This window comes from Excalfactoria chinensis, chromosome 2 (assembly GCF_039878825.1).
Source record: "Excalfactoria chinensis isolate bCotChi1 chromosome 2, bCotChi1.hap2, whole genome shotgun sequence".
Lineage (NCBI taxonomy): Eukaryota > Metazoa > Chordata > Aves > Galliformes > Phasianidae > Excalfactoria > Excalfactoria chinensis.
This window is the reverse complement of record NC_092826.1, coordinates 17,836,302-17,862,068: the sequence shown is the minus strand read 5'-3', so window position 1 is coordinate 17,862,068 and position 25,767 is coordinate 17,836,302. Positions and strand designations below refer to the sequence as shown.

The 25,767-nt window shown below is 42.0% G+C and overlaps 2 protein-coding genes across 11 annotated transcripts in view; one reads left to right on the top strand and one right to left on the bottom strand.

Moving 5' to 3' along the window:
• OXR1 (oxidation resistance 1) overlaps positions 1 to 25,767 on the top strand; it is a 239,956-nt gene that overhangs the window by 76,573 nt on the left and 137,616 nt on the right. The gene's annotated exons all lie outside the window — the stretch shown is intronic.
• LOC140249065 (uncharacterized) lies at positions 364 to 3,893 on the bottom strand. The gene has a single exon (XM_072330311.1). It carries the CDS (start codon positions 2,861 to 2,863, stop codon positions 1,376 to 1,378), a length of 1,488 nt encoding a protein of 495 aa, XP_072186412.1. The 5' UTR covers positions 2,864 to 3,893; the 3' UTR covers positions 364 to 1,375.

Here is a 25,767-nt window from a genome sequence, read left to right as displayed (position 1 = left end):
TGCCTGGACTTGTCCTTCTGTGTGTCTCTGGAACCTTGGCCAGGCTTCCCTGAACTTGTCCATTTCAGCAGACTTTGAGACAGTAATGTAAAAAGCATGGCCTCTTACACCACCCCGTGACTCAAAGTTTGCTTAAAAAATGGACCACTGCTGATCCAGGATGGTGAGAGAAAGATAGTAAGCATGAGGGAAAAAGGAGAGGGCAGGGGAATTAAAATGTTTCATGCAATCATTACAAAGGATTTTTCCTGCTTGGTTACAAATGTTGCACGGATGTGCTCAACTTTCTCATCACTTGATGAGGTTACAAAATACATAGAAGATACAACATGTTGAATAAGTTGAACAAAACATGGTATCATACATGGAAGAAACAGTAGAGTTGCGACAACACACAATAGAAAAACATGGTATCATACATGGAAGAAACAGTAGAGTTGCGACAACACAAATCATAAAAGTAATCCCAGAAACATACACATCTCTTGTCAAAACTCAGACACTTTCCAACAACTGTGTTTTGGATGGAACTCCTGAACTGATGTGTTACTGAAAAGCATCAGTGCAAAGGGTTTTATGATAAATTTTACTTTTGTGACTACATCTAAAAGATATTAGATGAGTCCCATTGCTCACTTCCCAATTCGTTAATAATTTGGAAACACCATGGAGGAGTTACATGCAAATCACAATCAGTTTAACCAAAAGGGGTGAAAGAAGGGGTCAGAAGGAATTATACCACTGTGCAGGAAGTACCAGAAAGCCAGGATGATCTGAAAAAACAAAAATCTGAACCAAATTGTGAAGTTTTAACAGATCCAAGGACTGATATCAATCACAACCCACAACAAACCAAAACATAATATTATTGCTTCTAGCATGATCACATCTTCAATTTTTCTGTCACAAAACACAAATGGTTAAAATCAGCTATAAGCCATTCTGTTCAGTCAGTGTCCCACGGGAATCTTCTGAAAAATAAAACAAGACAACAACTTGCCCTTTTGGGGCTTTGTTAATACAATTAAAAAACGAGGGAACAATTCGGTGAGAATATATTTTACATTCCTTTTTTAGGGGTGTCCTTAGCCTTCCAAGGATTCTTGTTAAGGTATTTCATTAATGTTAGGGGAATTGTCCTCAGGTTAGCTGAGTCAATTGACACAGGCGGGCCAGTGTTTCCCTAGTTTATCAGCTTAACTGTATTGTGACTCACAGGGGTAGCTGGTAGGAGTGGTGAGGCCTTGGGACAGAAGGTGTTAAATGGAGAATCTTCTCCTTTTGTTGTGAGCTTTCTAACAAACATCCACCCTTCCCCCCCCCCCCCCCCCCCCAGCTCACTTGAGGAGGGTGAAGGAATTAGTTTCCCAATTTCTCAGGTATCTCTTCTGTAACTGTGGGGGGGGACACTAGGAACTGGGGTCTCAAGTTTAGTCGGCCAACTGGTCACCAGCATCTCGAGCCTATCTGTTGATAGTCCATTCATTAGATCTCGAGGAATACCCTTTTGCAGGCCCAGGGTCCACAGTCTATTACGTTTGTGAGCAATGTTTCGCCTACCTGTTCTTACTGGCAATGAAACCTTTTCCATTCTATTAAGTTTCGGGCTAGGTGGCCTAGGAGCAAGGGTGGCTGCTGCAAGCCTTACTCCCTTTGGCTCAAATTTACTGGTAGAAGCCACGGGCCCAAATTTCCTTTCATAATTAATCAACTCTTGGGCAACCTCCCCCCATGTCCATACCTTAAAACCAGACTGTAAAGAGCCTGAAGTACTAGCTCCTTCTAAAGCAGCTCGAGCTCTCTCTCCCTGGGACATGGCCTGTATTTTACCTTGTAACTGTATACCAATAGGTTTCAGCGATTCTGGAAGCCCCCTAATTAAAGGAGTCATCCTTTCAGGATCAACAGGCATCATCATGGGGGATTCGTGCCGTGGCTGCAGTTTCCTGTCATACATCATTTGCAGACAGGCAGCCTTTTGAACACTTTCAACCAATTGATCCACCGTCCCATTAATAGCAAGAGGGTCTCCCCTTTCTAAAGGGTTGAGACCACCAGCCCAATAAGCAGCCCTCTGTGTTAGGGACCAGGGAGCACGATTGTTGCCGGTAGTTAAAAATACTCCTGGCCCCCAATAACCCTCAGCCTCCTTTTCGGTAAGCATTATTTGGTCTCCACCAGTTAAGCTGACTCTCCATACATATTCTGTTTCTGATTCCCTTGGAGAGCGGCTAAAATCTTTTTTCAGTTTAGCTAATTCAGTGGCAGAAAAGGGAATTTCTTTAACATTCATTTGAGGATCCAGATCCTCTCCATTATCAAAGGTATATTCTGTTTTTATTAGAGGGCGCAGAGGGGCTATTGGGGTTTCAAACTTATTAAAATTTTCTTTCGCTTCTTTTAGTTCTTCCTGAGGATACAGTTTTTCTTGTGGTGTACCATGAAAATCAGTGTCACCCGTATCTTTATATGTTAAAATTTCCTTAAAAGCCATTTGTAACAAGGCCGAATTATGTCTCTCTCTTTCCAATTGTACTTCTAGATTTCTAATTTGGTTTTGCAAGGCTTTCACGAGTTCCTGGGTTGTTTTAACTGTTTCTTGTAACGACTGTATAGTCCGGTTTTCCGCCTCAAACTGCTGATCTCGGAACTCCACAGCTGCTTTTAAAGCAGCACCGAGCACTGCACAAATAAATGATTTGCCTTTCCCGGCTCGGGTACGAGCCCCATGTTGTAAAACACAAATACGGTCAGAAACAGCCTGCAAGTTATACCAATTTTCACGTGCCCAGTCCATCCCTGATGACGATGGCCGAGACGCGTGCTTTTCAAGGATATCAAACAACATATTTTCACCTTCCATATCAAATGTAATTTTACTCACAACAAAATCTACAGGCAACGAAATCTACACTGAGGGAGGAGGAGACTCCTTATCTCCTCAGAGAGGCAAACACTTAACAAAACCAACAACTGCTCAAAACACTCCTTTACACAAAAGACCAAACGACTCAATCAACACTTCCAAAGAAAGTGCAAACACCTCAATTGGTCCTGGCTATCCTGTCAAGCCACAACGAAAAACTTCAACCTTCAAGCAACAAAAGTTAGAAATAACTTCTAAGTTTCTCAAAAGCAATAAACTTCTTGGAGAAGCACACACCACTTCCCCAAGAGGCGCACACACAAAACTTTAAAACCAAAGGTACGTCACAAGATACTTAAAAACCACCACAATGCAAAATAGTCTTCCCGGGGAGGCACACACGTGTATAACAAAAGCAAAGAGTCAAAATTAATTCATTCGTCCCCGAGAGATATACACGTAAGAAAGAAAGTTTCAGAATGTGGAGCGGTCTTCCTGGAGAGGTGCACACGTCCAATTAAGTTATCAAAACAATCGCTCCTTGCAACTCCAGGAGAAAAAGACAGAAAAGTTTTTAGAGAAACTGGAAGGACAACACTCTCACGACGAGTATCCTGCCGACTACGCCAATAAAAATGTCTCGCTCCAATTAAGGAGTGAGGCAAGGTTCTTTTGATAAATTATGCTCGGCGTGAGATTAAGAAGAGAAGCATTCAAATGTTGATCCGACCAGTTTATTGGGAATAATAGACGGCTGAGGGGATGGGGAAGGGAGAGCGGCGGATACCAAAATTAGGGTGATGGGGAAGGGAAAGTGGGCGACAGGAAAGGTAGAAAAGGCAAGAATTACGGAAAGCGGGGAAAGTCACCTCCTGAACGCAGCAGCGTCCCGTTGCACGTCGTTTCGTTGGTCCAGGAGGAACAAGCGCAGGGGAGAGCCGCAGCAGAGGGTCAGGCCGCAAGCAGCAGATCGGTGCAGCGCAGAGCGGGAGGTAGAAAGGGCAGCGAGGTATCGGGAGGCAGCGAGGTCTCACGGAGCAGAGTCTCGAGCAGCGAGGTCTCACGGAGCAGAGTCTCGAGCAGCAAGCCCAGGTGAATCCGGTGTCCGCCGTAGGAAGACGTTGGAGGAATCTGAAGCCAGATGCCTAAGAGTTCTTCATGCATGCATCTTCTTCAGCATGCAGGCGTTCACGTAGTGAGGCATCTGATGTCAGACAACCTCCTTGTTCATGAAGAGAGGCATCTGATGTCAGAAAACCTCTACCCCAAAATCCATGGTTTGTCCATGCTCTATTTATCCTTCTTCTTCCCAGCCTTCGGGACATTTCTGGAAGGCTTGGCTCAGAGTCCTGTGAATACCTCGGAGATGGCCCTCTTCCTTGAGATAGGCCCACACAAAAGACCACTTAAGGGCCATTCATCTGTATCTTATCTCCCTTTCGTAGCTCCCGGACTTGTCCATCTGTCATCTGTCTGTCATCTGTCACGTCACCCTTAAACAAAGGGGGTCTGGAACCGTGGTTCAGACTTGCCTGGACTTGTCCTTCTGTGTGTCTCTGGAACCTTGGCCAGGCTTCCCTGAACTTGTCCATTTCAGCAGACTTTGAGACAGTAATGTAAAAAGCATGGCCTCTTACAACCGCACATGATGTCATGATGTAGAATATTGACAGCACAAAACCATGACAGTCTAGATTCTGTTTACAGCTATTGAGTCTGTGCCTTTGTTTGCCAGATTGGAAACATTTCCCTCTAAGCTTTTTCCATATGTAATCATAAAAATTCATTGACAGTTCACCTTTCATCCTTCCCTCATGAGCAGAGTAGATTCAGCTTCTTTAATTTAACATTACAAGGCTTATTTTTTAGTCACAGGATTATTTTTGTTCTGCACTTTCAGGAAGGAAGTGGATAAAGTGTATCATCAGAAATGTTGTTCTAATCTGGCAGTGATTTATTTCAACTTGTAGATAAACGAAAAGAGAAGGATTTGTTTACTCCAGTGTTGGACTGGGACCTTTATAAGACAGCACACATGGCTTTAGAGTCTTTGAGCCTTTGAACCACATTATCTTGAAGGAAAAAGAACACTAAAGTGACAAAACCTCTTTCAGGAAAACATGTTGACTGGCATTAATTAGTTTTCTTGCATCTAATTATTTGTAAGTCACTGTGATGATAATAATGAAGAAAAACCTTAGAGGCTTTGAATTTTCCTGTGTACGTCAAAGATATCTTGAAAGTAAGTACCGCCACATTTTAATGTGGAAAAAATATTTTGAAGCGGTTTTTGTATTCAAATTTGTAGATTTAAAATCTGTTTTAAAGTGTGCATGTGAGACAGGAAGGGACTTTTTACCCTATGTCTGTCTAAAGCAATTTTTTTTGTGTTTCTAGCAAAACACTTGATTAAAATACTGCCAGTCATGATTTAATGTTGTCATGGTTTTGTGGTGTTGCTGTCAATATTCTACATCATAACATCATGTGCAGTATGGTTCATTGGGAGGTTCCTGCTCCAGTTCTGTGGAATGGCAGCATCCCCAGTACTCAGCTCTCGGAGGAGAACTACATATCCCAGATGGTCTAGTGGTTAGGATTCAGCGCTCTCACCCCTGCGGCCCGGGTTCAGACTCTAGTTCTGCACATGATGTTATGATGTAGAATATTGACAGCAACACCACAAAACCATGACAAATGTGCTCATTCCTATTCTGGAATTCGTATACACAAAACCTGTGTGAGTGGGTGAGGTGGAACTGGGAGGATGAGTTGGTGACTTTGAAAGAGCTACACAGCGAAGTTGACTATAAACAAAGAATTGGATTTTCTTAATGTCCTTGATGACATTCAGTGATGCATCTTCTTGGATGTAGTTTGCACTTTGATTCTTGGTACTTGTGCTGCCCTGTTCACCAAGACTTTTCTAGGCTCTTGGAGAGGCAATGGGCACTGCAGGGTGATTTGCTCTGAAGTTTTCCACCATCTGCTCTCAGGACATGGAGAGGGCAACATCACTGACCTTCAGGGTGTTTTTGCCTGTGGCTGCTGGATGATCTGAGCTCTGCCTTCAGATGCTTCTTCTCGCTCCAGCTCCTGCAGCGAGCCTGAGGGAGCCTGAGCCAAGAGAAACATGATGCTGCATCTCTTCTGAGTATCATGAAACTAGTTAGATGATGATAGAAATGGTAACTCAAACTGATAGAAATGGTAACTCAAACTGTATATGCCCAGTGAGTAAAGATGCAAAAAGAAACAGAGCAGTACTGGTTCACATGTGCTGGCCCTGAGTGGATCTTTCCTTTGGTGTTGTACCCCAAGGTCTGTTTTCCTTCTAGAGCCTGATTACTCTGGCAAGCTGAAGATGAGAAGGAGTAGTTCACTGTAATGGCATAACAACCAGTATGGGATATAGAAAAGTGGAGGAATTTATCACTTACATGTTTAGAGCTTTCTGAGAGGTATTTTTAACCCACTATATCCTTGCTAAAGGGCTGATCACCTTGAAGATAGGCTGCCTTCTGCCCATATCTCCAGGCCGTGCTCAAGAATTCCGATTAAAATTAAGGAGCTGCATTACATAAAACCTGCATGCCCTTCCAGCTGGAGAAGAGAGTTATGGTTGTAGTGGTGATCTCTACAGCCTTTTTCAATGGGGTATGTAAAGCTGTCAAGAGGGCAATGAAGTGCATTTGGGAGTTATGTACATCTGCATTGGCCCCTTGCCCTCAGGTTTATTTTTGACTTCTTCCATTGTGCTTGGGATGCTTAGAAAGTCATTTACAAAATTAATCCTTGAAATGGAGAAAAACTGCTCATCACATTTGCAGAAATGGGATAGGGAATAAAAGCCTCACTCAAGCGAGTATTGCAGATGTCATATTGTGCTAAGAAAAATTGGCAAAGTAATAGGAATGGTTATAGTCTAATTTAAAAACCACATAAAAATTAATGGCCAGTGGACATTTGAAACCTATGAGTGTTATGAATGCAAGATAAACCTTGAATTGTCTATGGACATTTCTAGAAATATCATAATATTTTATGAACTTTTAAATGAAATTTTGTTCTTTTAAGCGAGAGGTCAAACCACTGGCAGTCACGTTTGAATATTAGTTTGGTAGCTTTTCCAACTGAAATGGAGGAAAAATGAAAAAACGGTCTGAACTTAAAGGAAGTTTTGTTGAAAAGTTTAGAAACTGCAAACAATGTAGATTTGCTGTGGTCAGCATAGGGAACTGTTCTGCAGTGCTGTTCTGTTCACATTGGCAGTTGAATAAGACCTAAGTAAACAGTGGCAAAAGTTAAAGCTGGATGCGTTTCTCAGTAACTTGCATCTTTATGTCTTTAAATTTTATTTCATTTTTTTTGAAATGGGATTTTATTTAGGTGCTGTTCAGAATCTGAACAGCGACTGTCCTTGCATGAAACTTCCACCCAAAAACAGAATCTCACTATCATTATGATATATTATTTCTTTGCAAATCTACTACTTGAAAGAGTTCAATATTTGCTATACAATAATATTACAGAAGAGAAAGAATAAGTTTGCATTTTTTTTATTTTTTTTTATTTTTTTTTTTATTTTTTTTTCACATCTGAGCAAATACCAGCTTTAGAGCACATAGCACTGTGGGAAAGAATAGTTTACTTTGGGATTTTTCTGTGGACTTTTGTGAGAAGTGTGATAAGCAGCAAAGACTGCCTGTCTCAGTCATCTAGCTCCTCTCTTCTGGAGTGAAAATTGCACTTGACAGATCAGATGTTTCTGAATCTGACATGAAAATACTTAGAAATGGTAGTCTTTGGCCACTTTTATCTTCAGAGGGCTGTTAATGTGTGTAACTAAAATCACTGTAGCAATTTATTGATTCTCTCTCCTGTGGGCCTGGGGTGGCTGCTGCTGTTCTGCAGCACTGAGCATTGTGTGAACATTTGCTTGCCCCTTGTGTCCTCGGCTCCTCTCTGCTTCCCATATTCCTTTTGTAAATATCAATTTGTTGTCTCACCTGAATTTAAAGACTGTGTTTGTTTGTTTGTTTTAGGACTAATTTTCTGTAATTGTTTATGCTGTCACCTGTTCCTGAAAGATTTTATCAAAAAGCCATGAACTCCTTCTGGGGTTATAAACCAAGACATTCCTTGATAGTGAAGACTAAGAAAAGAAAGAAACGATCATTTATGAAAATTTTCCAACTTCTGTAGATGTTGTACAGCGATTCCTGCCTACTAGGTGAGTGTCTGCTCCTCTTGTGAGAGCTGCTCCTGCTGCAGCTTGATGGAGCAGGTGCACGTGACAGTCCCCCTGCATCAGTGATTCAAAAGGAATCAGTGAGTACCTGGGGCAAGATCATCTTATAAATGAGAAGGAACCTGGAAAATATCTGAAAGCTTCCACTGCTGTGGTATCCTCCTCACTAACACTCTGCAAAGAGGTGGCATTGGTCTCTTCTTTCATCTTGCAGCAGGCAATGTACTTCTACCCCACACATCTCCCTTTTACTCACAGAAGCCAAATGGTTGATGGCTGCAGTAGCTGAGCTTTGTTTTAGGCATTTCATGGAATCATAGAATCATTTGAGTCGGAAAGGACTCCTGAAGGTATCACACAGTATCACAGTATCACAGTACCGTGCAAGTTGGAAGGGACCTTAGAGATCATCGAGTCCAACTCCCGGGATCCAAGCCCTCTGTGTAGCAGAGCAGCATTTCTGCCACTTACGCCACAGGGGGGATTCGAACCCCGGGCCTCTGGTGTTGCAAGCAGCAACTTATACCACTGCGCCACCGGAGGCACACAAGGTCATCTAGTCCAACTTCCCTGCAGTATGTAGGGGGTCCTACAGCTAGATCAGGTTGCTCAGAGCCCTGCCCAGCCTAACCTTGACTGTTCCCAGGGGTGAGGAACCTATCACCTCTCTGGGCAACCTATTCCAGTGCTCCGTGACCGTTATCATAAAGATAGTGAAGACCGAGTGAAGAAATAAATACCACTTGACAGCTCAGGAACTAGCAGAATATGCTTTTAAAGAGCAAAAGGCATTACTCAGTGTATGAGTGATGGCAGCCTGGATGATCCTGACGTAGCGTGCCTGACTTTCACAAGCAAACTGTTGGCCTGGCTGTCATGCGTTCTTCCGTCCATGGTGCTGGGGTGTAGTAAGTGAATCAGAAGCACCTGTATCTTCTGCCTTCAGAGAGCTTAAATAGTTGTTGGGGAAAACAAAGAAGGGCCTTTTTAGGAAAGAAGGGAATTATGGGCAAACTGGTTCCCACTCCATTCTGCATGTGAATGGTGTGACATGGCAGCAACAATAGCATGAATGGGAAATAGCTTATTTTTAGCTATGTGACAGCAGTTTCACACTTGTTCATTATTCTGAGCGTAAGCTCAGTAACTGCAAGTTTCTGTATGTGCGTGGGCAGTAGGAGTGCACCCAGAAAGAAAATGTACATTAGCAACAGAGCCAGAGAGATTTTTTAGCAAGAACAGGCTCACCTCTGGAAACTTATTTCAATGTAACGATTACTTATTTATTTGAGTCTTTTCATTACGAGCCCTGGTAGGGTCATCCTCATTTGGGATGACGACAGTAGTTACCTTAGTAACTCTCTCCAATTTAAATTGCTGCTGTGAACAATTTTCTGTCGTGCTGAACATTAAATCTTCTTCTGCATCATCTGCCCTAGAAATTCAGTGAGAAATAGCTATTTCATGTTTTTTTCATTTGTGTTGCTTCTCAAACCTGTGACTACAGGGGAGGAATTTGGAAAGCACAAATTAGAGGTCCTATGATTCCTGACAAAGCTATTAGTAAAATATCACTGCGCTAGGAATAGATATTTATGAAGCTGCTGCTGCTGTGGCTACTTTGTATCAGAAGTTTCATTTTTCCCTAGAGTGTAATTTAAGAAAAGAGTAACTGCAGACTTGAAATGAGTGGTATGACATAAAACTTTTCAAAGGGTTTTTGCAACTAGACCTCTTACATGTTTGGACTAGGTCTGTTTCTGCTGTGTGCAACATAAGGTGTCTGAACAATACTTTGCTCCCTAAGTCAGTTGCTGACACCTTTGCTGCTGGGCTTGGTCTGTCTTCCTCCTTTGTTTCCTTCTTGTCACTGATTCTTTCTGCTGGCCAAGAACAGTTTGTCCAGCTGTCACATGTGAAATCTCAGAGTTGGAATGAGCCTAATGCCCTTTTATCCTTTTGTAAGTTAGCTGTTGTTGTACACTGGATCATGCAGCAGGCTGTGACAGAAGGGTATAACCAGCAAGAACATTGTATTTTTTTCCATTAGGAGACCCATAGAACTCTAAATGCTTGTAGGAAATGCATGGTCTGTACAGCACCACAACCTGTCCTGTTCTCCAGGAACGTATCAGTTAGGCAGTGCAATAAATTACATTTGAAATGTGGAGTTTTGTGGGAGGAGATGCTACATTGCATCAATAAAATGCATCAATTTTTAGTGTCAGAAATGAGAGAGGATGGCAGAAGCAGAGGTTAGTTTCACATACCTCAAATCTGACAGGTTTATGTAGTACAGACATGGATATAGATCTCAAGGTGGAGCAGAGTCCATGTCCGCTGCTTGATGGTGAAATGTGAAAATACAGCCTGCATTTCTATACCATTGCTCTTATCTGTTGTCTGGGACACACAGAAACTGTCAGAACACCTACTGCCTTTTAACTAACAGTCTCTGAAGGAATATCTTCGCATGTTTGTTTCTAAATTAATATGGCTTAGAACAAGACTGAGAGTCTGCTATGGTGCATACAATCGAAAAGGTACTTACGTCAATGTCTGTATGCTCCCAGCTGCAGAAATGCCAGGCTGACACAGAGCTAGGATATACAAGCTGAGCTTTCTGAACAGTGGCAATTTCATTTTGCAATGTGTTTCTGCTTTGTGCTGGAGCAGATCCAAAACTTTCATATCAACATCACAAGATGAAATTGTGTGAAAGTATCTGTTTTCAGATTTGAAAGATTAACTTTTTTATTGAGCATCTTTGCAATTGATAAAAATGAACTGTGAACTCCAGAAACCTTTTCATTGAAATCAATACATCCCTGGGGAACACATCAGCCTCGATGGAACAGCTTAATTCTGTGGGGAGAAAAAAAGAAAAAAAGAAAAAGAAAAAGAAAAAACAAACCAGAATGAAACCAAATATTTTGTCAAGTTTTGATAACATCTGGTCTCTTTTCAGACCTGACTGACAACTACTTTTGGGAAGTCTCAGAGTTAAGTGAATTAATTCAAGTTGTTTGGTTCCTTTTTTTCTGTATAGTGTTAGTCTGTCATGAAGATATGTTTTGAAATATACAGAGTCCTCCAGCCTCCTGACACAAGTATGCATCCAGCACTGCCTGCTAGGTGGTAGAAAAAAATGACACGTTTGGAACAAAATGTCTTGCTGAAAATGAACATGAATAAAAACGTCAGTCAGGTTTAGAAGTGATAGCTGGAAAAGCTAAAGGTCCCCCTCTGTGCCCTTTTCATTTGTCTTTTTCTCATTTGGCAATGGATGCCAGCAAAGTCTTTTTCCTCATGTCCCTCAGATTGGGTACTTGTATATAGAAGAACAAATGTGACAAAAGTGTGCTTAGTCCAAATGTATACTGGAAAGTGGTGTGCAATCCCTTGGTGCTAGTGGTGTTCAGCTTCTGGCTCACTGCTGTGCCTGCATGGTTCACGTGAAGGCACGCAAACAGGCTTTCAAATACAGCAAAACTAATCATCCTTCTCAGTGCGGAATATTTCCCTCATACATGTTTATGAGATTTGTGTCAGATTTTGAGTGTCCTCATAATTCGGGAAATAGGTTTATGAGAGTGCCTATGCCAACTTGGATCTGCTGTAAACAAAAGCTGCATTTTGTATTAAAGATGTTTTTATAACTTTCAAGATGAGTAGGAATAATATGCTACCTGACATCAGATTTCTGGTACTTGATTAAACAAAAAGCCAATGAGACTACTCCCATCCCAAATTCCTGCTAGGTTCCACACGTCTGGCAGCTGTCATCTGCCTCTGCTTTTGAGCTCACACAAGACTGCATTTAACTCTTCAGCAAGTGTGGGCAGCAGCAAGAATCAGGTGAAGTAGTTCATGAGACTGAGAAACTGTGCTTCAGAATGGCTCCCAGAAGTAACTAGAAGGAAGCTTGAAGTGAGGGAGGCCTGTGGGGTGGCACGTGGCACATCTTGCGCACGTTGTCCCTTCCCTCCCAACCAACGGAACGCTGCATCCACCTTGCTTATCACCATTTTAAAACTACACCACTTATTTATGATTGTTTTTACAAGTAGAGCAGCGGACTGGACTCTCCCAAAATTGCCTTAAGACTTTCACCTGTAGTATTAAGGGCAATGCTGCAGGAGGGATCTTGCAGAAGTGGATTCTGAGAAGCAGAAGCAAAGACTTTGGCATATGTGAAGTTTCCTTAGCTCCCCAGCTGCGAGTGCAGGAATCCGTGAGAGGCTCTGAAACAGATGAAGCATCTGCAGCACGTCTTCTCGTTCGGTCTGTTCGAACAGAGCTGCTCTCACGCACAGTTTCCAGCCTTGGATCTTCACGTGGCCAGAATAGTCAAGGGCTGTCAGCAGGGGGCGGCCCCGCTCCGCCTCAGCGCGGCCTGACGCTCCCGTTCGTGCGCCCGCGGTCCTTTCACGCTTTTCTGCCTGCTTTGGAACGGGGCCGTGCGGTGGGGGACATTCTTCTGTCCAATCTGGGTCGGCTGTCCCGGTCCTTATGGCCCCTCAGGCCCCCGGTGGCAGGGCGGTGTCAGAGACTGAAAGGTTCTTAACTTAGTGTGAGTGCTGCTCAGCAGCCACTGAAGTACCGGTGGTGTATGACCCACCGTATTCCCATCCTAAATCCCAACTGTGGCACCATAGCAGCTGCTATAGAGAAAGGTTACTCTATCCCATCCAAAACCAGTACAATCACAAAAGAGTATTCAATTACCCTAAGCCTATCAATAGGAAGTTCACTACACAGATTACTATTTAGTGCCTATATATGTAATTGTGTAATAAATAAATAAATAAATAGCACATTCTTCTTCCTTAAAGTTACGATATATTTGTGTACTGGTGCTGTTCATATAGAAGGCAAATAACATTCAAGTTGAAGGTGATTAACAAAGTCTTGACTTCTTTATGTGAGAGGGTCTTGCAGTGGTAGTAGTCTTTGAGAGCTTAATGAAGGAAGGTACAGTTGCATTGCCTGACTTGTGAGTGCCTTACACTCACAAGTAAACCTCAGAAAGTGAGTAGGGTTTATATTTCAGGCATCCAGATATGTGGAATCACAGAGTACTCTCAGTTGGAAAGGACCCAAGGATCATCAAATCCATCCCACGTGGCAGAATGTCACAGCCCTGTGTTCTCTGACAGGCTACTGGTGTCAATAACAATACCAGATTTACTTGTTCCTCTTGACCTGAAGTAAAAAGTAGAACTTTTGTAAAGTACTTCATTTTGTAAAGTAAAGTAAAAATACTTCTCCCGAGGTACCATTCTTTTTTTTCCATTCCTCTTAACTCCCACTTTATATCATAGACATCCTATGGCGATTTCATTGTTTTCCACAAAACACAGCTTTTTACATGAAGAAAACCTTTAAAGACACTTCAGAAAAGTCTCTGGGTGCTCTAGTTCCAAAGTGTATGTTCCATTCCTGTCTGTATAATTCCTAATTGTTTTACATTGTTTTTTACAGATCTCTGTGAAGTTCTCTGTACGCATCTGAAGCCTTTAAATAATCCAGATTCACATGGCATTACAATCCTTACAACTTTCCTTACAACTCCTTAGGATTAGAAAAAAAACCTGCTTGTAATGTGTCAGAAGCCAACCACAAACACTGCTCTGCTGCAGGTGCTGTTAAGAAGACCCAATTTAGGTCTTTTCCAATCTGGGTAATTCTATGATTCTATGATTCTACTATGATTCTATATCTGCCATCACTTTTTGTATCAAGTCTCAGCATTAAGGCTTTAATAGTTTGTTGTTGTTGTTGTTGTTGTTGTTTTTACACAGAAAGCACTCAAAAACTTTAATTTTTCAAAAATAAAATAAGCAAAACTACTGTGTTGTGCGTGGCTCTTGTGCTTATTTTTATGGACCACTTAGAGCCAGCATTGAAACATTTACATGAGTCTGTCTCACTGGCTGCTGTGTTTTGTGATCCATTGCTTAAGCTTCCTCAAATACAGATAAATACATCACTAAGTCCTGGCATCATGTCCAGTGCAAAAAATATGGGGTAATTTAAGTCAGGTCAGTTCATCAGAATTGATCTTGATGTCAAACAATGATAACACAGTCACTCTGGACAAGCAATAATCCCATGCATATGTTAGGCAGGGTAATGCACTAGCTTTAATATAACATATTCTAATGTGTCTTATTCTTCAGCTTTATAACGTGAAAAATTCTGAGTAACTTCTCAGTTACCAGCAGTGTTGCTTTGTTTCCAGTGGACTCAATGTTCAAAAATATTTTCCCATGTACCCCTTGTAGAAAGCTAGATAATGATTTTGTGACTGTGAAGAATAGAATAAATGCCTGCTCTGGTTGTTTAACTTAGCATTTAGAAAAAAAAAATGCTGATTAGAAATGTGTGTGTAACATCAAAGTTAGGATTTACTTCCCCAGAATCCTATTACATTCTAGTAGAGCATCCGTTGTCTCCCATGGTGTTTTTTATTTCTACATGTGATCCATATACAAGCAGTGGAGGCATTAGGAAGGCAGGCGTATATACACATGATCTCTCAGATGCACAGAGCCTAGCAGCTGTTAGCTCCAGATTGTTAATTTTAGTTAAGGTATTCTTTTCATTCTTGTTTTCCTGCCTATTTCCTTCTGCTTTCCTTCCCTCTCCCAGGAAGCTAACTTTTAACTTCATGTCTCTTTCCAGAGAAGGAAAATCTAAGGAATATATTGTGTACAATATATATTGTGTACAATATATACCTGGTACAGCCTGCTGTTGTGTTAGAAGAGCTGTGTGCTTTGCTGGTGCTGCTGATTTCTTTTATGGCATATAGTGTATGAACAGCAGTGAATGCAGTGTGATGATGGCTGGACATATTTTGAGGGACTTGGCGTGATTTATACAGAGATGTTAAGGATTCTTTGTGGCAGCAGCTGGGAGGACCCTCTTTTCTGTGTTCTGAGGAGATCCTGGAGGCTGCTACAGAGCTTAGTCATTGTGCAATTGAAGAATGAAGCCTCAGTGGCACTTGGGAAGGCACAGCAATAGGCTGATAAAAATGCAAAACTGAAAGATTTTGTGCTTGTAAAATCTTCCTGGCATATGATGGAATATGTTTCATACAACCTCTAGTGCCTACAAAGCCCTGATAGCTTCTGTGCTCTCCCCAGAACTCTTCCCCCGTAGGAATGAATGGACTGCTCTTCCAATGTTCTGCTGTCTCACTGCATTTCTCAGTTACTTCTCAGTTACTCTGAGTTTCTTTGGTTATGTTGTTTACATAGAAGTACCTGCTTTAGAAGGATGAGCATGAAAGTACAGTTAAGATCTTTGCTTCTTGTTCATTTTTGCCTGCCCAAAAGATCAAAACCACCACAAGATCAAAAAGAGAATGAATCTGAAGTTCCTGAGCTCCGTAATGTTAGCAGTATTAAGTTCTCTGTGTGAGTTCAGTTTTATGTTGAGACTAAAAATTCAGAAAAATATTTGTAGAAAAAAAAAAAACAGTTGCTAAAGTTTTCATTCAAGTTTCACTTCTGTAGATTGCAGTTATGCTGTTAAAATGAGAGTTTTGACCTCCTTATATCTTACTTATTCCAGATCTTTTACCTGGGGACTTAGTGGTTCCCTTACTGGGTTCATCCAATCGTATTTCACCTTATGGACACTCTGTTAGCAGAGCTGCCTTAGGCACTGGCAGTATCTTGCTCATTCTTGTTGGATGTTTATCTTTTCCATTTTCCTTTTAGTATCTTAGACTGGGATATTTGAATTAAGTAATATCAAGCCTATAAGTGGAGAACTTCGATGAAAAACATAAGAACTTGGTCTAAATGGTGTAGTATTCTTTTGTTTAGTAGCTAAATTCTTAGGCTCCTTCCCCTGAAGACAGATGATTAAGGAGGAAAAGAGGGCCTTTATTTTGCGTGCAAGATTTTTACATGCTTTTCTCTTAAACATGTAGATGTTCTTTCAAAGGCTGATTCTGTCACTATATCTCATTGCATCTCATTTCAAGATTTGTTCTTCAAATGGCCAGGGGTGTAGACTGACCCCAGAGAAGCCTGGATGAAGCACTATCCATGCCACAAAATGGAGCGTATTCTAGCAGTCAAGCTCTTTTTTCATGTCATATGGGCACATGGGGATGTGTGTCTTTCCTACATGCCAACAGAACTATTTAATTCACAGTTGTCTGAAAGTAATCACTTTGTTTGAAATTAAGTTTGTTAACTCTCATCTGGACCATATATTCCTTTTGGGTAGAGTAGTAAGAAGACCTGGAAGAGAACCTGTAGGGTTTGTTGGGCCCCACATTACAGTTTTTAACCATTACTGGAAAATTTGATGCTGTATATGCTGACTGCTTCTGGACTAAGTGGTTACTGTGTGTTGCTTCTGAGTTCATTGCCCCTGTTGAAGAGCTGAGTCCTACCAACTGTCCCTTCTCACCTACTTGGCCTCGTGTCCTTCTCAAATAAATAACCATGGTTTGGGTGAAAGATTGCTGTGTGGCTTGGCCTCCAACCAGAAGGCATGGTGAAGACTTGAAATCCTCCTTGACCCACTTGCTTAGATAAAGTAACAGGCTTTGCATTAACAAAACAAATCGTGTGGGTGTTTCGTAGTGGTTGTGGAAGGAAAGGGTGATGCTGGAAGAGCTTCTTAAAGTGCAGAAGCTTTCTGAAGATTTTGCTTGGTTTTTAGTGTGTTGGTGGCATGTCATATGTTTTTTGGTGGTTTTTATTTTATTTTCCTTTGCTATACCCAGAAACACTGGGAAACAGTAAGTAAAATGGTGGTCTCTTGTTCTCCTCGTAGTTGGAAAATGAGCAGTCTGGATGTCCATTTGCTAATCAGCTGAAGGGAAAGCTCTATATTGTATCCTGGAAAGGGCAAATCATTTTTTCTGTGGTGACAGAAATGGCTCTTTCAAGCAGAAAATGTAAGCCTTTGGGCACTCGTACATTGTGTAAGTTCAGCTGTAGTGGTTTGTCACCAGCAGACAGATTCACCCTGTGGTTCTGCTTAAACGCTGTAGAAGGCTCCAGAATGTGTTATTGTTACTAATGCCACAACTCTGTGTCTTAATAATATTTACCATATCACTCAAATATAACATCTTTATTTCAAATGATGCTTTCCAAGGATAGCTTCACATTCAAAGTACTGAATTAATTTGTACTGCTGTAATTTATCATGCTTTCTTTAAAGGGGTATTCTGATGCTTTGCTTCCCGAGATAGGCAACGTAGAAATTTTAAAGTAAGTGAAGTGAAATTACTTGGACTTGTTTTCCTGATTATTTCGGATACACCTGCAGCTCAGTAAAGATAAAAACCTGACAAGTTACTGCAGTGCCAGTTTCAGCTGTCTGTGCTTGTGGGGAAAATTTCTCAGCACTTCATGTTTGCTTCAACAAATGCTTACCAGTGGAGATGGATGATGATGAATGTTGCACAATTTTGACATTGGTTGGAGTTTTGTTTGTTTATTTCTTGTTTACCAGAGAAGGGAAGCAAAGATGCTCAGAGATGTGGCACAGCGTCCTCACAAGGAGTGGGTAAGGAGGGGCCCAGAAATTTGAGAGAGAGACAACTGAATGGGTAAAATACAGTAGTGCACAAAACCCTGAATGGCACGGAAAATGGAAACTGACAATAGTTCTCATGACATAATGTCTGTAGAGCATCCATTAAATTTAGCTGTTTAACTTTGAACTTCACCCATGCTGAATTAAACTGTGGAATTGTCACAAGTTCCCATAAGACCAGAAGCTCAACTAGCTTGAAAAAGGGATTAAAAACAGTAGACCAGATATTATCCTTTTGATCTATTCAGCAAGTCCCTGAACTACCAGTTTTCAGAAAGGTAAATGCAGGGGGATAATATGTTTGCCCTTTTTCTTACGCTCTTTCTTAAGATGCAGTTTTCGGTTACCCCTGGGGCTTCAGAGTTGTTCTGGCCAATGTGGCAGCTCTGGTACTGTTACAGTTAGGCTGGATACGTACTCTGCAGGGAAAACAATATTGAGAGAAGAAAAAAAAAGAAAAGGAGGGGAAAGGGAAGGGAAAGGAAGGGAAGAGAAGGGAAAGGAAAGGAAGGGAAGGGGAGGGGAGGGGAGGGGAGGAGAGGGGAGGGGAGGGGAGGGGAGGGGAGGGGAGGGGAGGAAAGGGAAGGGAAGGGAAGGGAAGGGAAGGGAAGGGAAGGGAAGGGAAGGGAAGGGAAGGGAAGGGAAGGGAAGGGAAGGGAAGGGAAGGGAAGGGAAGGGAAGGGAAGGGAAGGAAAGGAAAGGAAAGGAAAGGAAAGGAAAGGAAAGGAAAGGAAAGGAAAGGAAAGGAAAGGAAAGGAAAGGAAAGGAAAGGAAAGGGAAAGGAAAAAAGTAGAAAAAGAAAACGTACGTGTTTGTGTATTGTATACAGACACATCTGCTTAGCTAGGCTGTGTCTGCCTGCACTTTTCTAAGGCTCTGCATGAAATTAGAAAGGTCTGTGTAATACTGATAAAACTGTGCACTGTTTGTGATGAGAAGGCCAGGACTGCTGCTGATATTCTTTCACACCCTGATTTACAGAGGCTTCCTGGAGAGGAAGATTGGCATTTTTGTAGCCATTATAAATACTGTTGGGGTTTTGACTGCTCAGTTGCAAATGCTTGATCAAAAATATGAATGTAATAGCAAATAGCTATTTACATACTGTTGTATTTATAGAGTAGCAAACTGATAATTAATGTTCAGTATCAATGTCTGGAGATGCCAATCTGATGAAGGAGCCACTATGTTTAAGCCTTCTGGAAGCGGACAGTAAATCAGACACGTGCTCCTCTGTCACAGCAATGTGTTGTGATGTGTGGCGGTTGGTGTAATTCCTGACAGCAAGGTGTATAACTGGGCTGATATGAAACCAGCGTATAAAGTAGGGATTTGGGGATTCAGGAAGCCGTGAGCATATATGGAGTATCCAAAAGGTTTCGTGTGTAGTAGCTTCACGTTTAGTTTGAAATGAAGTCAGGCACAGAACTTTTAAAATGATTCAGAGTTAGTAGCAGTAAATCAGGTGCAATATGCTCTTGTAAATGTTTGGAATTAACAGTGCTTTGCATCCCCAAAATGCAGCAGCCGCGGGAGCTGAAGTCATTGCTCTTTCTGTAGCTACTAATGCCAGTTAGCCTCTGGTCTAGTGTGGAGAAAACTGCTGGTACTGAAAACTGTATGGAAACATCTCGTGCTTCTGAATGACTGCAGGTATTGCTGTGCTGTTGTTGTTTGTTTTTTAAGTTCAAACTTTTTCAGAATTACAACAACAACAGCAACAACAAAACTGTGAGCGAAGAAATATTTTGAAAATGGTTTTATTTCTAAAATTGACCTGTCCGAGACTTACTTCCATTGCACAGCTGAAGAGAAGGGCCAAAAGAAAAGCATGACTCTGAGACTTTTGTGTACTGTTTTACTGTGGGATGGGCTATTTGAATCAGCTGCGGTCGAGGGAGCTGAATGCCAGCAGGTTTTGGAACAGACTCCATCTGGAGATGAAGGCTCAGAAATACTTAGGGTTTTAGTTTGTTTGTTTTTCTCTTTACTGCTTGTAGGACAGTATGTGCATTATAATTTATATAATGACCTGTTTGTAAGCACTGCTGTGCTGTGCAGAGTGCTGGCACAGGTTGCCCACAGGCTGTGGGGTCTCCTGCTTGGGGATGTTCAGAAGTTGCCTGGCCACGGGCCTGGGCTCCCTGCTCTGGGTGTCGCTGGTGGAGCAGGGGTGGGCCAGAGGGGCATAAGGGCCTCTGCCAGCCTCAGCTGTCCTGGGGTTCTGTGGTATCAGTGTAACATGTGAAGGACACAGTTTCCTGCGTAGTGAACAGTTACTTTTTGTTTTCATCCCAACACTTTTATAGATCTCTTAAATGAGGTGTTAAAAGTCACAGAAAATGTTAGTAAGCCCTGTTTTGTGATTGGGAAATATATTATGCAGTTCCAACCAGTAACTGAGCAAAGGGTGAAACGGAGCAGGTAAAGCAGTAGGAGCTGAACACCTATTTATTTGGTCTGAATTCAGCCATTTGAACAAGGTTGATTTTATCAAATGCATGACTGTGTGAAATCAGCACAGAGCATTAAAGAGAAGGGATCCTGCAGCTTGGAGACAGGGATAAATTCCCAGATATATTAGGAGAGCTCAATATCTTTTGTCACTTAAAAATTTTAATGAGAAATTAATGATTCCATATACCACACAGCTCCCCAGAGCTCAGGAGGTGGCACATTTTCTGAAGCCAGATTTTCTGATGGTGGCCAGAACGTACTGCAGCACTGCTGCTTGCTTTCGCTGCCGCACAGAGCTTTTTATAGGCAGCCATAGACTTGTGATTTTGAGTAACATGTTGGTGTGAGACAGTCTGCTGACTGCAGACAGAGAAGCTGATCTGAGTGTCTGTGCTTTGCATAGATTGAAGAAGTGTCTCAGCATACAACATATAAACTATGGGCTTTCAGTTCTGTGCAGGAGAGGCTGTGTTTAACTCCTTTTCTACAGGAACAATGAGGAAGAGTTGACTGTGCCTGCAAGGACAGGGCAAAGGAAGCATCTGCTGATGAGTGAGATGCAAAGGCTGGGCTAAAGCAGAATGGGAGGAGTGCTCAACTTACTTCCCAGCCAACTCTCCACCTTTTTCAACTTTTTTTGCACAATGTCATATGCCATGGATATCCCTTTGGCCAGTGTAGGTCAGCTGTTTTGGTTCCATCCCCTACCAGCTCCTGGTGCCCCTTCAGCCTCCCTCACTGACAGAGCTGTACATGAAGCTGAAATGTCCTTGGCTCTGTACAGCACTGCTCAGCAACAACTGGAACATTGGTACGTTATCACCGTTGTTTTCTCCTAAAGCCAAAACACAGCATCATACCACACACTGTGAAGATAATCAACTCTGTCCCAGCTGAAACCAGAACATCACAACAGAGCAGCTTAGCCTGCATATTACAGACGTGGCTGAGCAGACATGATCCTGGCCAGGCTCTTTGCATCCATATCTACAGATGAGCAGCAGCCATTCTCTCACATCTTCTCCCTTTTCTCTTCTGAAGCTTACACAGAGCGTGTGGTTGTGTGAGCTTGCATCAGTGGAGTTTGGATGTCAAGCAGGAAAGGGCTCAAGCAAAGGCTGTGCTGCATTTTAAGCTCACATTGCTCAGATCTTAGCTCTGAGTTCTGAGGTGGGGACAAAAATAGAAGCCTTTACTGATGATAAGGCTGTCTAGAAGGCAGTTTATTGCTAATTTTTCTAAGATTTGATGTATACATTATTGAAAACGATGTTAAGGACCAGGTATGTGTATGTTAATTATACCACAGCTGTGATGGGACATGAACCCCTGTGAAGCAGGAACCTCCCTTGAGACAGAAAAAAGACACCTCACTGGATTTCTTCGTGTGGAAGTAAAATACCTGTAATCATTTGTAAGAATGGAGGAACACTCAGCTGACATGATTTAGAGAAGGGCTGACTGTAATAAGACATGCTGCAGCAAATTAACTAGTTTGTCCAAGCTAAAGGAGTTCATAGGTGGGTGTTAGGGAGAGACTCTTAGCTGTAATACTACTTGGAGGGTAGTTCTGGAAAATACAGATGTTAGCAATGTATTTATTAATAGAATGGATGTTACATTCACACATCTGCTGCAGATAAAGCGCAAGGAGTTAACAAATAAATGCAAAGACTGGGGTATTTATATGCAAAATGTTGCTGTATCTGCTTTACTTTTAAACACTGGATTGGATTTTGTCAAATATCTGAATTCAGCCCCATTTCTGTTGGTAGCAGCAGGTTGTTTAACTACTGTCCTATCACAGGCACAAAAATCTTCCTCCATTTTTTTCTGTCTTTAAATAGCATTAGTTTTCAAAGGCATCGTCTGACTTCAGCTCATCGTGGTGTACACCGTTCCTTTATTTTGACACTTGCCAATAGTGCTGTCAGATTGGTGCCCATTTATTAAAATGGACCCTTCTTTGAAGGTCGTATGATGATTGAGATTTCAGGTCAGTCTTCCTGAAGGAAAAGATTTGCCAAGTTTGCAGTAATACAGGTATCTCATGCTCCAAACGCAATAGCAGAGAACTGTTAACTGTTAGGATATTAGCACCCCTTCATTGCTGTAGTACTGAAATACTCTGGGAAGAATAAAATAATAATCTAAAATCCCTCAGGCAGTTCTGGCTCCTCCTGACTGTGGTATGTGACAAGCAAATGCTGCCACCACAGATATTTCTTCTTTAAGAGGTAGATGTATTGGTTGTCATGCAGCACTTCGGTGTACTGTCTGGAACTCAGAGCAAAGCAAAACCATTTTTGTGTGTAATTCTCCATGATGGAATATCAGGGACTATTTTTAACCCTGTCTCTTGGTCCTAAGTAAAATTGGTGTTTGGAGAGTGTGTGCCTCTGCCACCTCAGCCTCAGGCACGGTGTTTAGGAATGCTAATCAGTCCTGCAATTTCTTGTTTTAATCATCAGATGAACAGTTCAAATGGTCAGCTCACTGTATGGTGCAACAGATATAGGCTACTGGCTGGACTGGCATAGAGCCTGGTGGTCTCTATCTTAGAACGCTGTTTCCTTATGAGACAGTTACTGTGGCTTAAGATATTGCTGTCCCCTCTGCTGAAGGAAATGAGTGTTTGTGGTCTTTTCTCGTGGGAAGGAAGACAAATTAGTTTATCACATTAAGAAAGCTCTGTGCTGAATTACCACATCTCTGCAGCGGAGGAACAACTCCTTTAAATCACTGCTGCTGCTTGCTAGGTGAGCTTTGAATTACATCCTTGAGCATGATGAAGATTTCTGTGCTGACTACGTGCTCTTTAGACCCCTAGATTGAAGCAAGTACATACATTCTTAGCTGCTTCGGTGGAGGAGACCAGAATCAGTTCCACAGTTACTCATCCTCCAAGGATGTGTAGTCCCATTTAAACCAGTGTGCATTGAGTTCAGTGCCCCAAATTACAGCTCAAATGTTATGTGTTTCTGTAGAAGATTCAATGAAATTAAAGTAGCTTAAATATTCACGTGACTCAGCTTTTTAGACAAATTACAGGAAAAATGAATTAAAATACATAATCAGATCCTTGCATGAAGCACTGAAAGAAAGCCTTGCAAAAATTCTCCCGAGAAGAAAAATTCAAGCAAGGTTCAGCATAGTGCTTTCCAGTCCCTTTAGTCTTGGGGAAAAATCCATTTATTTATAGTGACAAAATTGTGCAAATTGTAACTCGTTGTCATCTAATTAGTTTGCCTTTACTCAGCTTTTAGGTAGCAGTAGGGAATGGAGCTTTAGGTCAGTGTGTGCTGTGCATTTGCTTTGCTTTTCCTCCTTTGGTTGGGGGATAGAAAGGGAAAATTGGCAGCCAGCCTCAGGGCGGCCACTCAGAGAGGGTGGCAGAGAGAGCGTGCAGAAAGCACGCCAAGAGCCAGGGCGCAAAAGCTGTGGCATGTGGACACTCTCACTTCTCATTAAACATTTGTCTTCTGTATTATCTTCTGTGGTTAGCTCAGACCATGCTGAGCTCAGACCACCGCAGAGCAGCAGAGACCAGGAGCAGCTGTTACTGATGGTGTGAAGCAGCCTTCCTTGCTGGCCTCGGTACCCAACCACATTAAGCGGTGGAACCAGAGACATTAATGAGTTTATCACTCTGTGTGGTAGATAAATGTGCTCCTCTAATTATACTGTCAGGTCTAAGAAACAACCTTACTACAAGTGTTGTTGGCATAATTATGGTAATTGAGTAGTCCTCTCAACCACAGCTGTATGTTGGCTATAGAATAGCAGTGCGGAGGGGCCTTCTGGGGGGAATGTAATGTCAAGACAATCCTTATTGTGTTTTTCATTTGTTTAAACAATGCAAGTTTCTGTGTAAAACTCCCTGCCTTAGGTTTAAAAGATCCTTGTTGACAAGTGGTGTACGTTGATAAAATGATGAAGGGCAAAACCAAGTCACTTTGATTGGAATGCTCAACTAGCTGCTCTCAGAAATTAAAACATTAGCCCTCACTTCACTGCACCTTCAAAGAACAGGATTTAAACCTTCTTGACATTTTTTCTAACGTCATCCATAACTGCAGATAATTTATAAACCTCTAAACAACTGTGAGTCATCCTGCTTTTAAACCCAGTGACTTCTGTACTGAATAAATTGTGCTAGCTGAGAAAGGAAATTTCTCTTCAAAGAGGAGCTGAAACATTTTTAGGTTTATTCTGTCATCCACTACCTCAGCAAAGCTCAGCTTACGTATGTATGTGCTCTAGATATGTTGTACTTGCCCCAGCGTTTGAGGCATACGCACGCATGTGTTAAACAGCTGCCGTAACAAAGATGCATGTAGCTCTGGCAAGCAGTGCTGGATCAAGGTAACAGCCTGGCACAGCCAACGGGGAGGGGCAGATAGCCCCAAGCAGCAGTATCCTTTTGTGCCCCCAGCTGGGACCTGTGGCAGAGCTGATCTCCTGGCAGAGGAAAGGTAAGGAGGAAGAGAAGTCTTGGGGATGGGTCCCTTAGCCCTTAGCTGAGGTGGTTGAGTCACCACCCCTGGATGTGTTTAAAAACTGTTTGGATGTGGTGCTCAGATACATGGTTTAGTGAGGGATTGATAGGGTAATATGGTTAGGTTGTGATTGGACTTGGTGATCTTAAAGGTCTTTTACAACCTGAGCAATTCTGTGATTCTTTTATTTATACCAGCTTCTCTTCAGCTTTGAAGTCACTGACATTAGGTGATGGAACAGCCTCCAAGAGCCTTCCACTGAGCACAGTGGAAAACTGGGGTCTGGTCATAGTTCTTAAACATACTCCTCTGTCCAACTGTGCTGCTGGGTTTTCAGATACTTTTGGTATCTTGTATTTAGTCAAGCCAGCCGGAGAAGGAGGTAATGATGCTGAGCGACAAGAAAACAAAAAAATGGTGGCCAGTCTGCCTCTGCCTTCTCTCCCACAGCTGCTCTGGGACACTCTGGCTTTGAAACACACTGCTGGGAGCACCACAGGAGCTCACTCCAGTGGACAGATTCACTGGGTCTAGGAGCATTCTGGTTTATATCCAAGATGTGTTTTGCAGTAGTGCATTCTCAGTATCTCCTTCAGGATTGAGATGAATGGTTTGATTTAGACATGTGTGGGAAAGCTAAGCAGCAGATATTGATTAAGGTTTTGTCTTTATGGAAGTCACTACTTGCACGGTTGTAAGAACATAAATCACCTGACCACAGACATTCTCTAGTATTTGCTTTATTGCTCATTCAATACCTGAATTCTTGCCATCTTCAAACAGTGCTTTGTAGTTTTACCACGGTTGCTTCCGTGCCATTACTGTCAAACACAATGTAACCTGAATGCGTGAAACTAATTGAATGGTCCAGTTAGTGCAGAAATAGTGTTCTACAACTGTTCCTTGCTTTACTTGTTGCAAATATCAAGAAGAGTTTCATAGCCAGTGCAATTTGCTGTACTTCGATCATCTGGAAAACAACACCATGTGTTGTATGCAAATACTGTAAGCAACAGTATCACATATGGCCTTTGAAATCAGCAAGGAGGCATTAAAATAAGCTGAAAAGGTACCCTGGTGAGCCAAAAGGTTTGTGGCCAATCCAGCGCATGTGGGTG

Excerpts from the sequence above, each read along its gene's own strand:
- LOC140249065 (XM_072330311.1), bottom strand. The coding sequence starts at position 2,863 with ATGGAAGGTGAAAATATGTTGTTTGATATCCTTGAAAAGCACGCGTCT.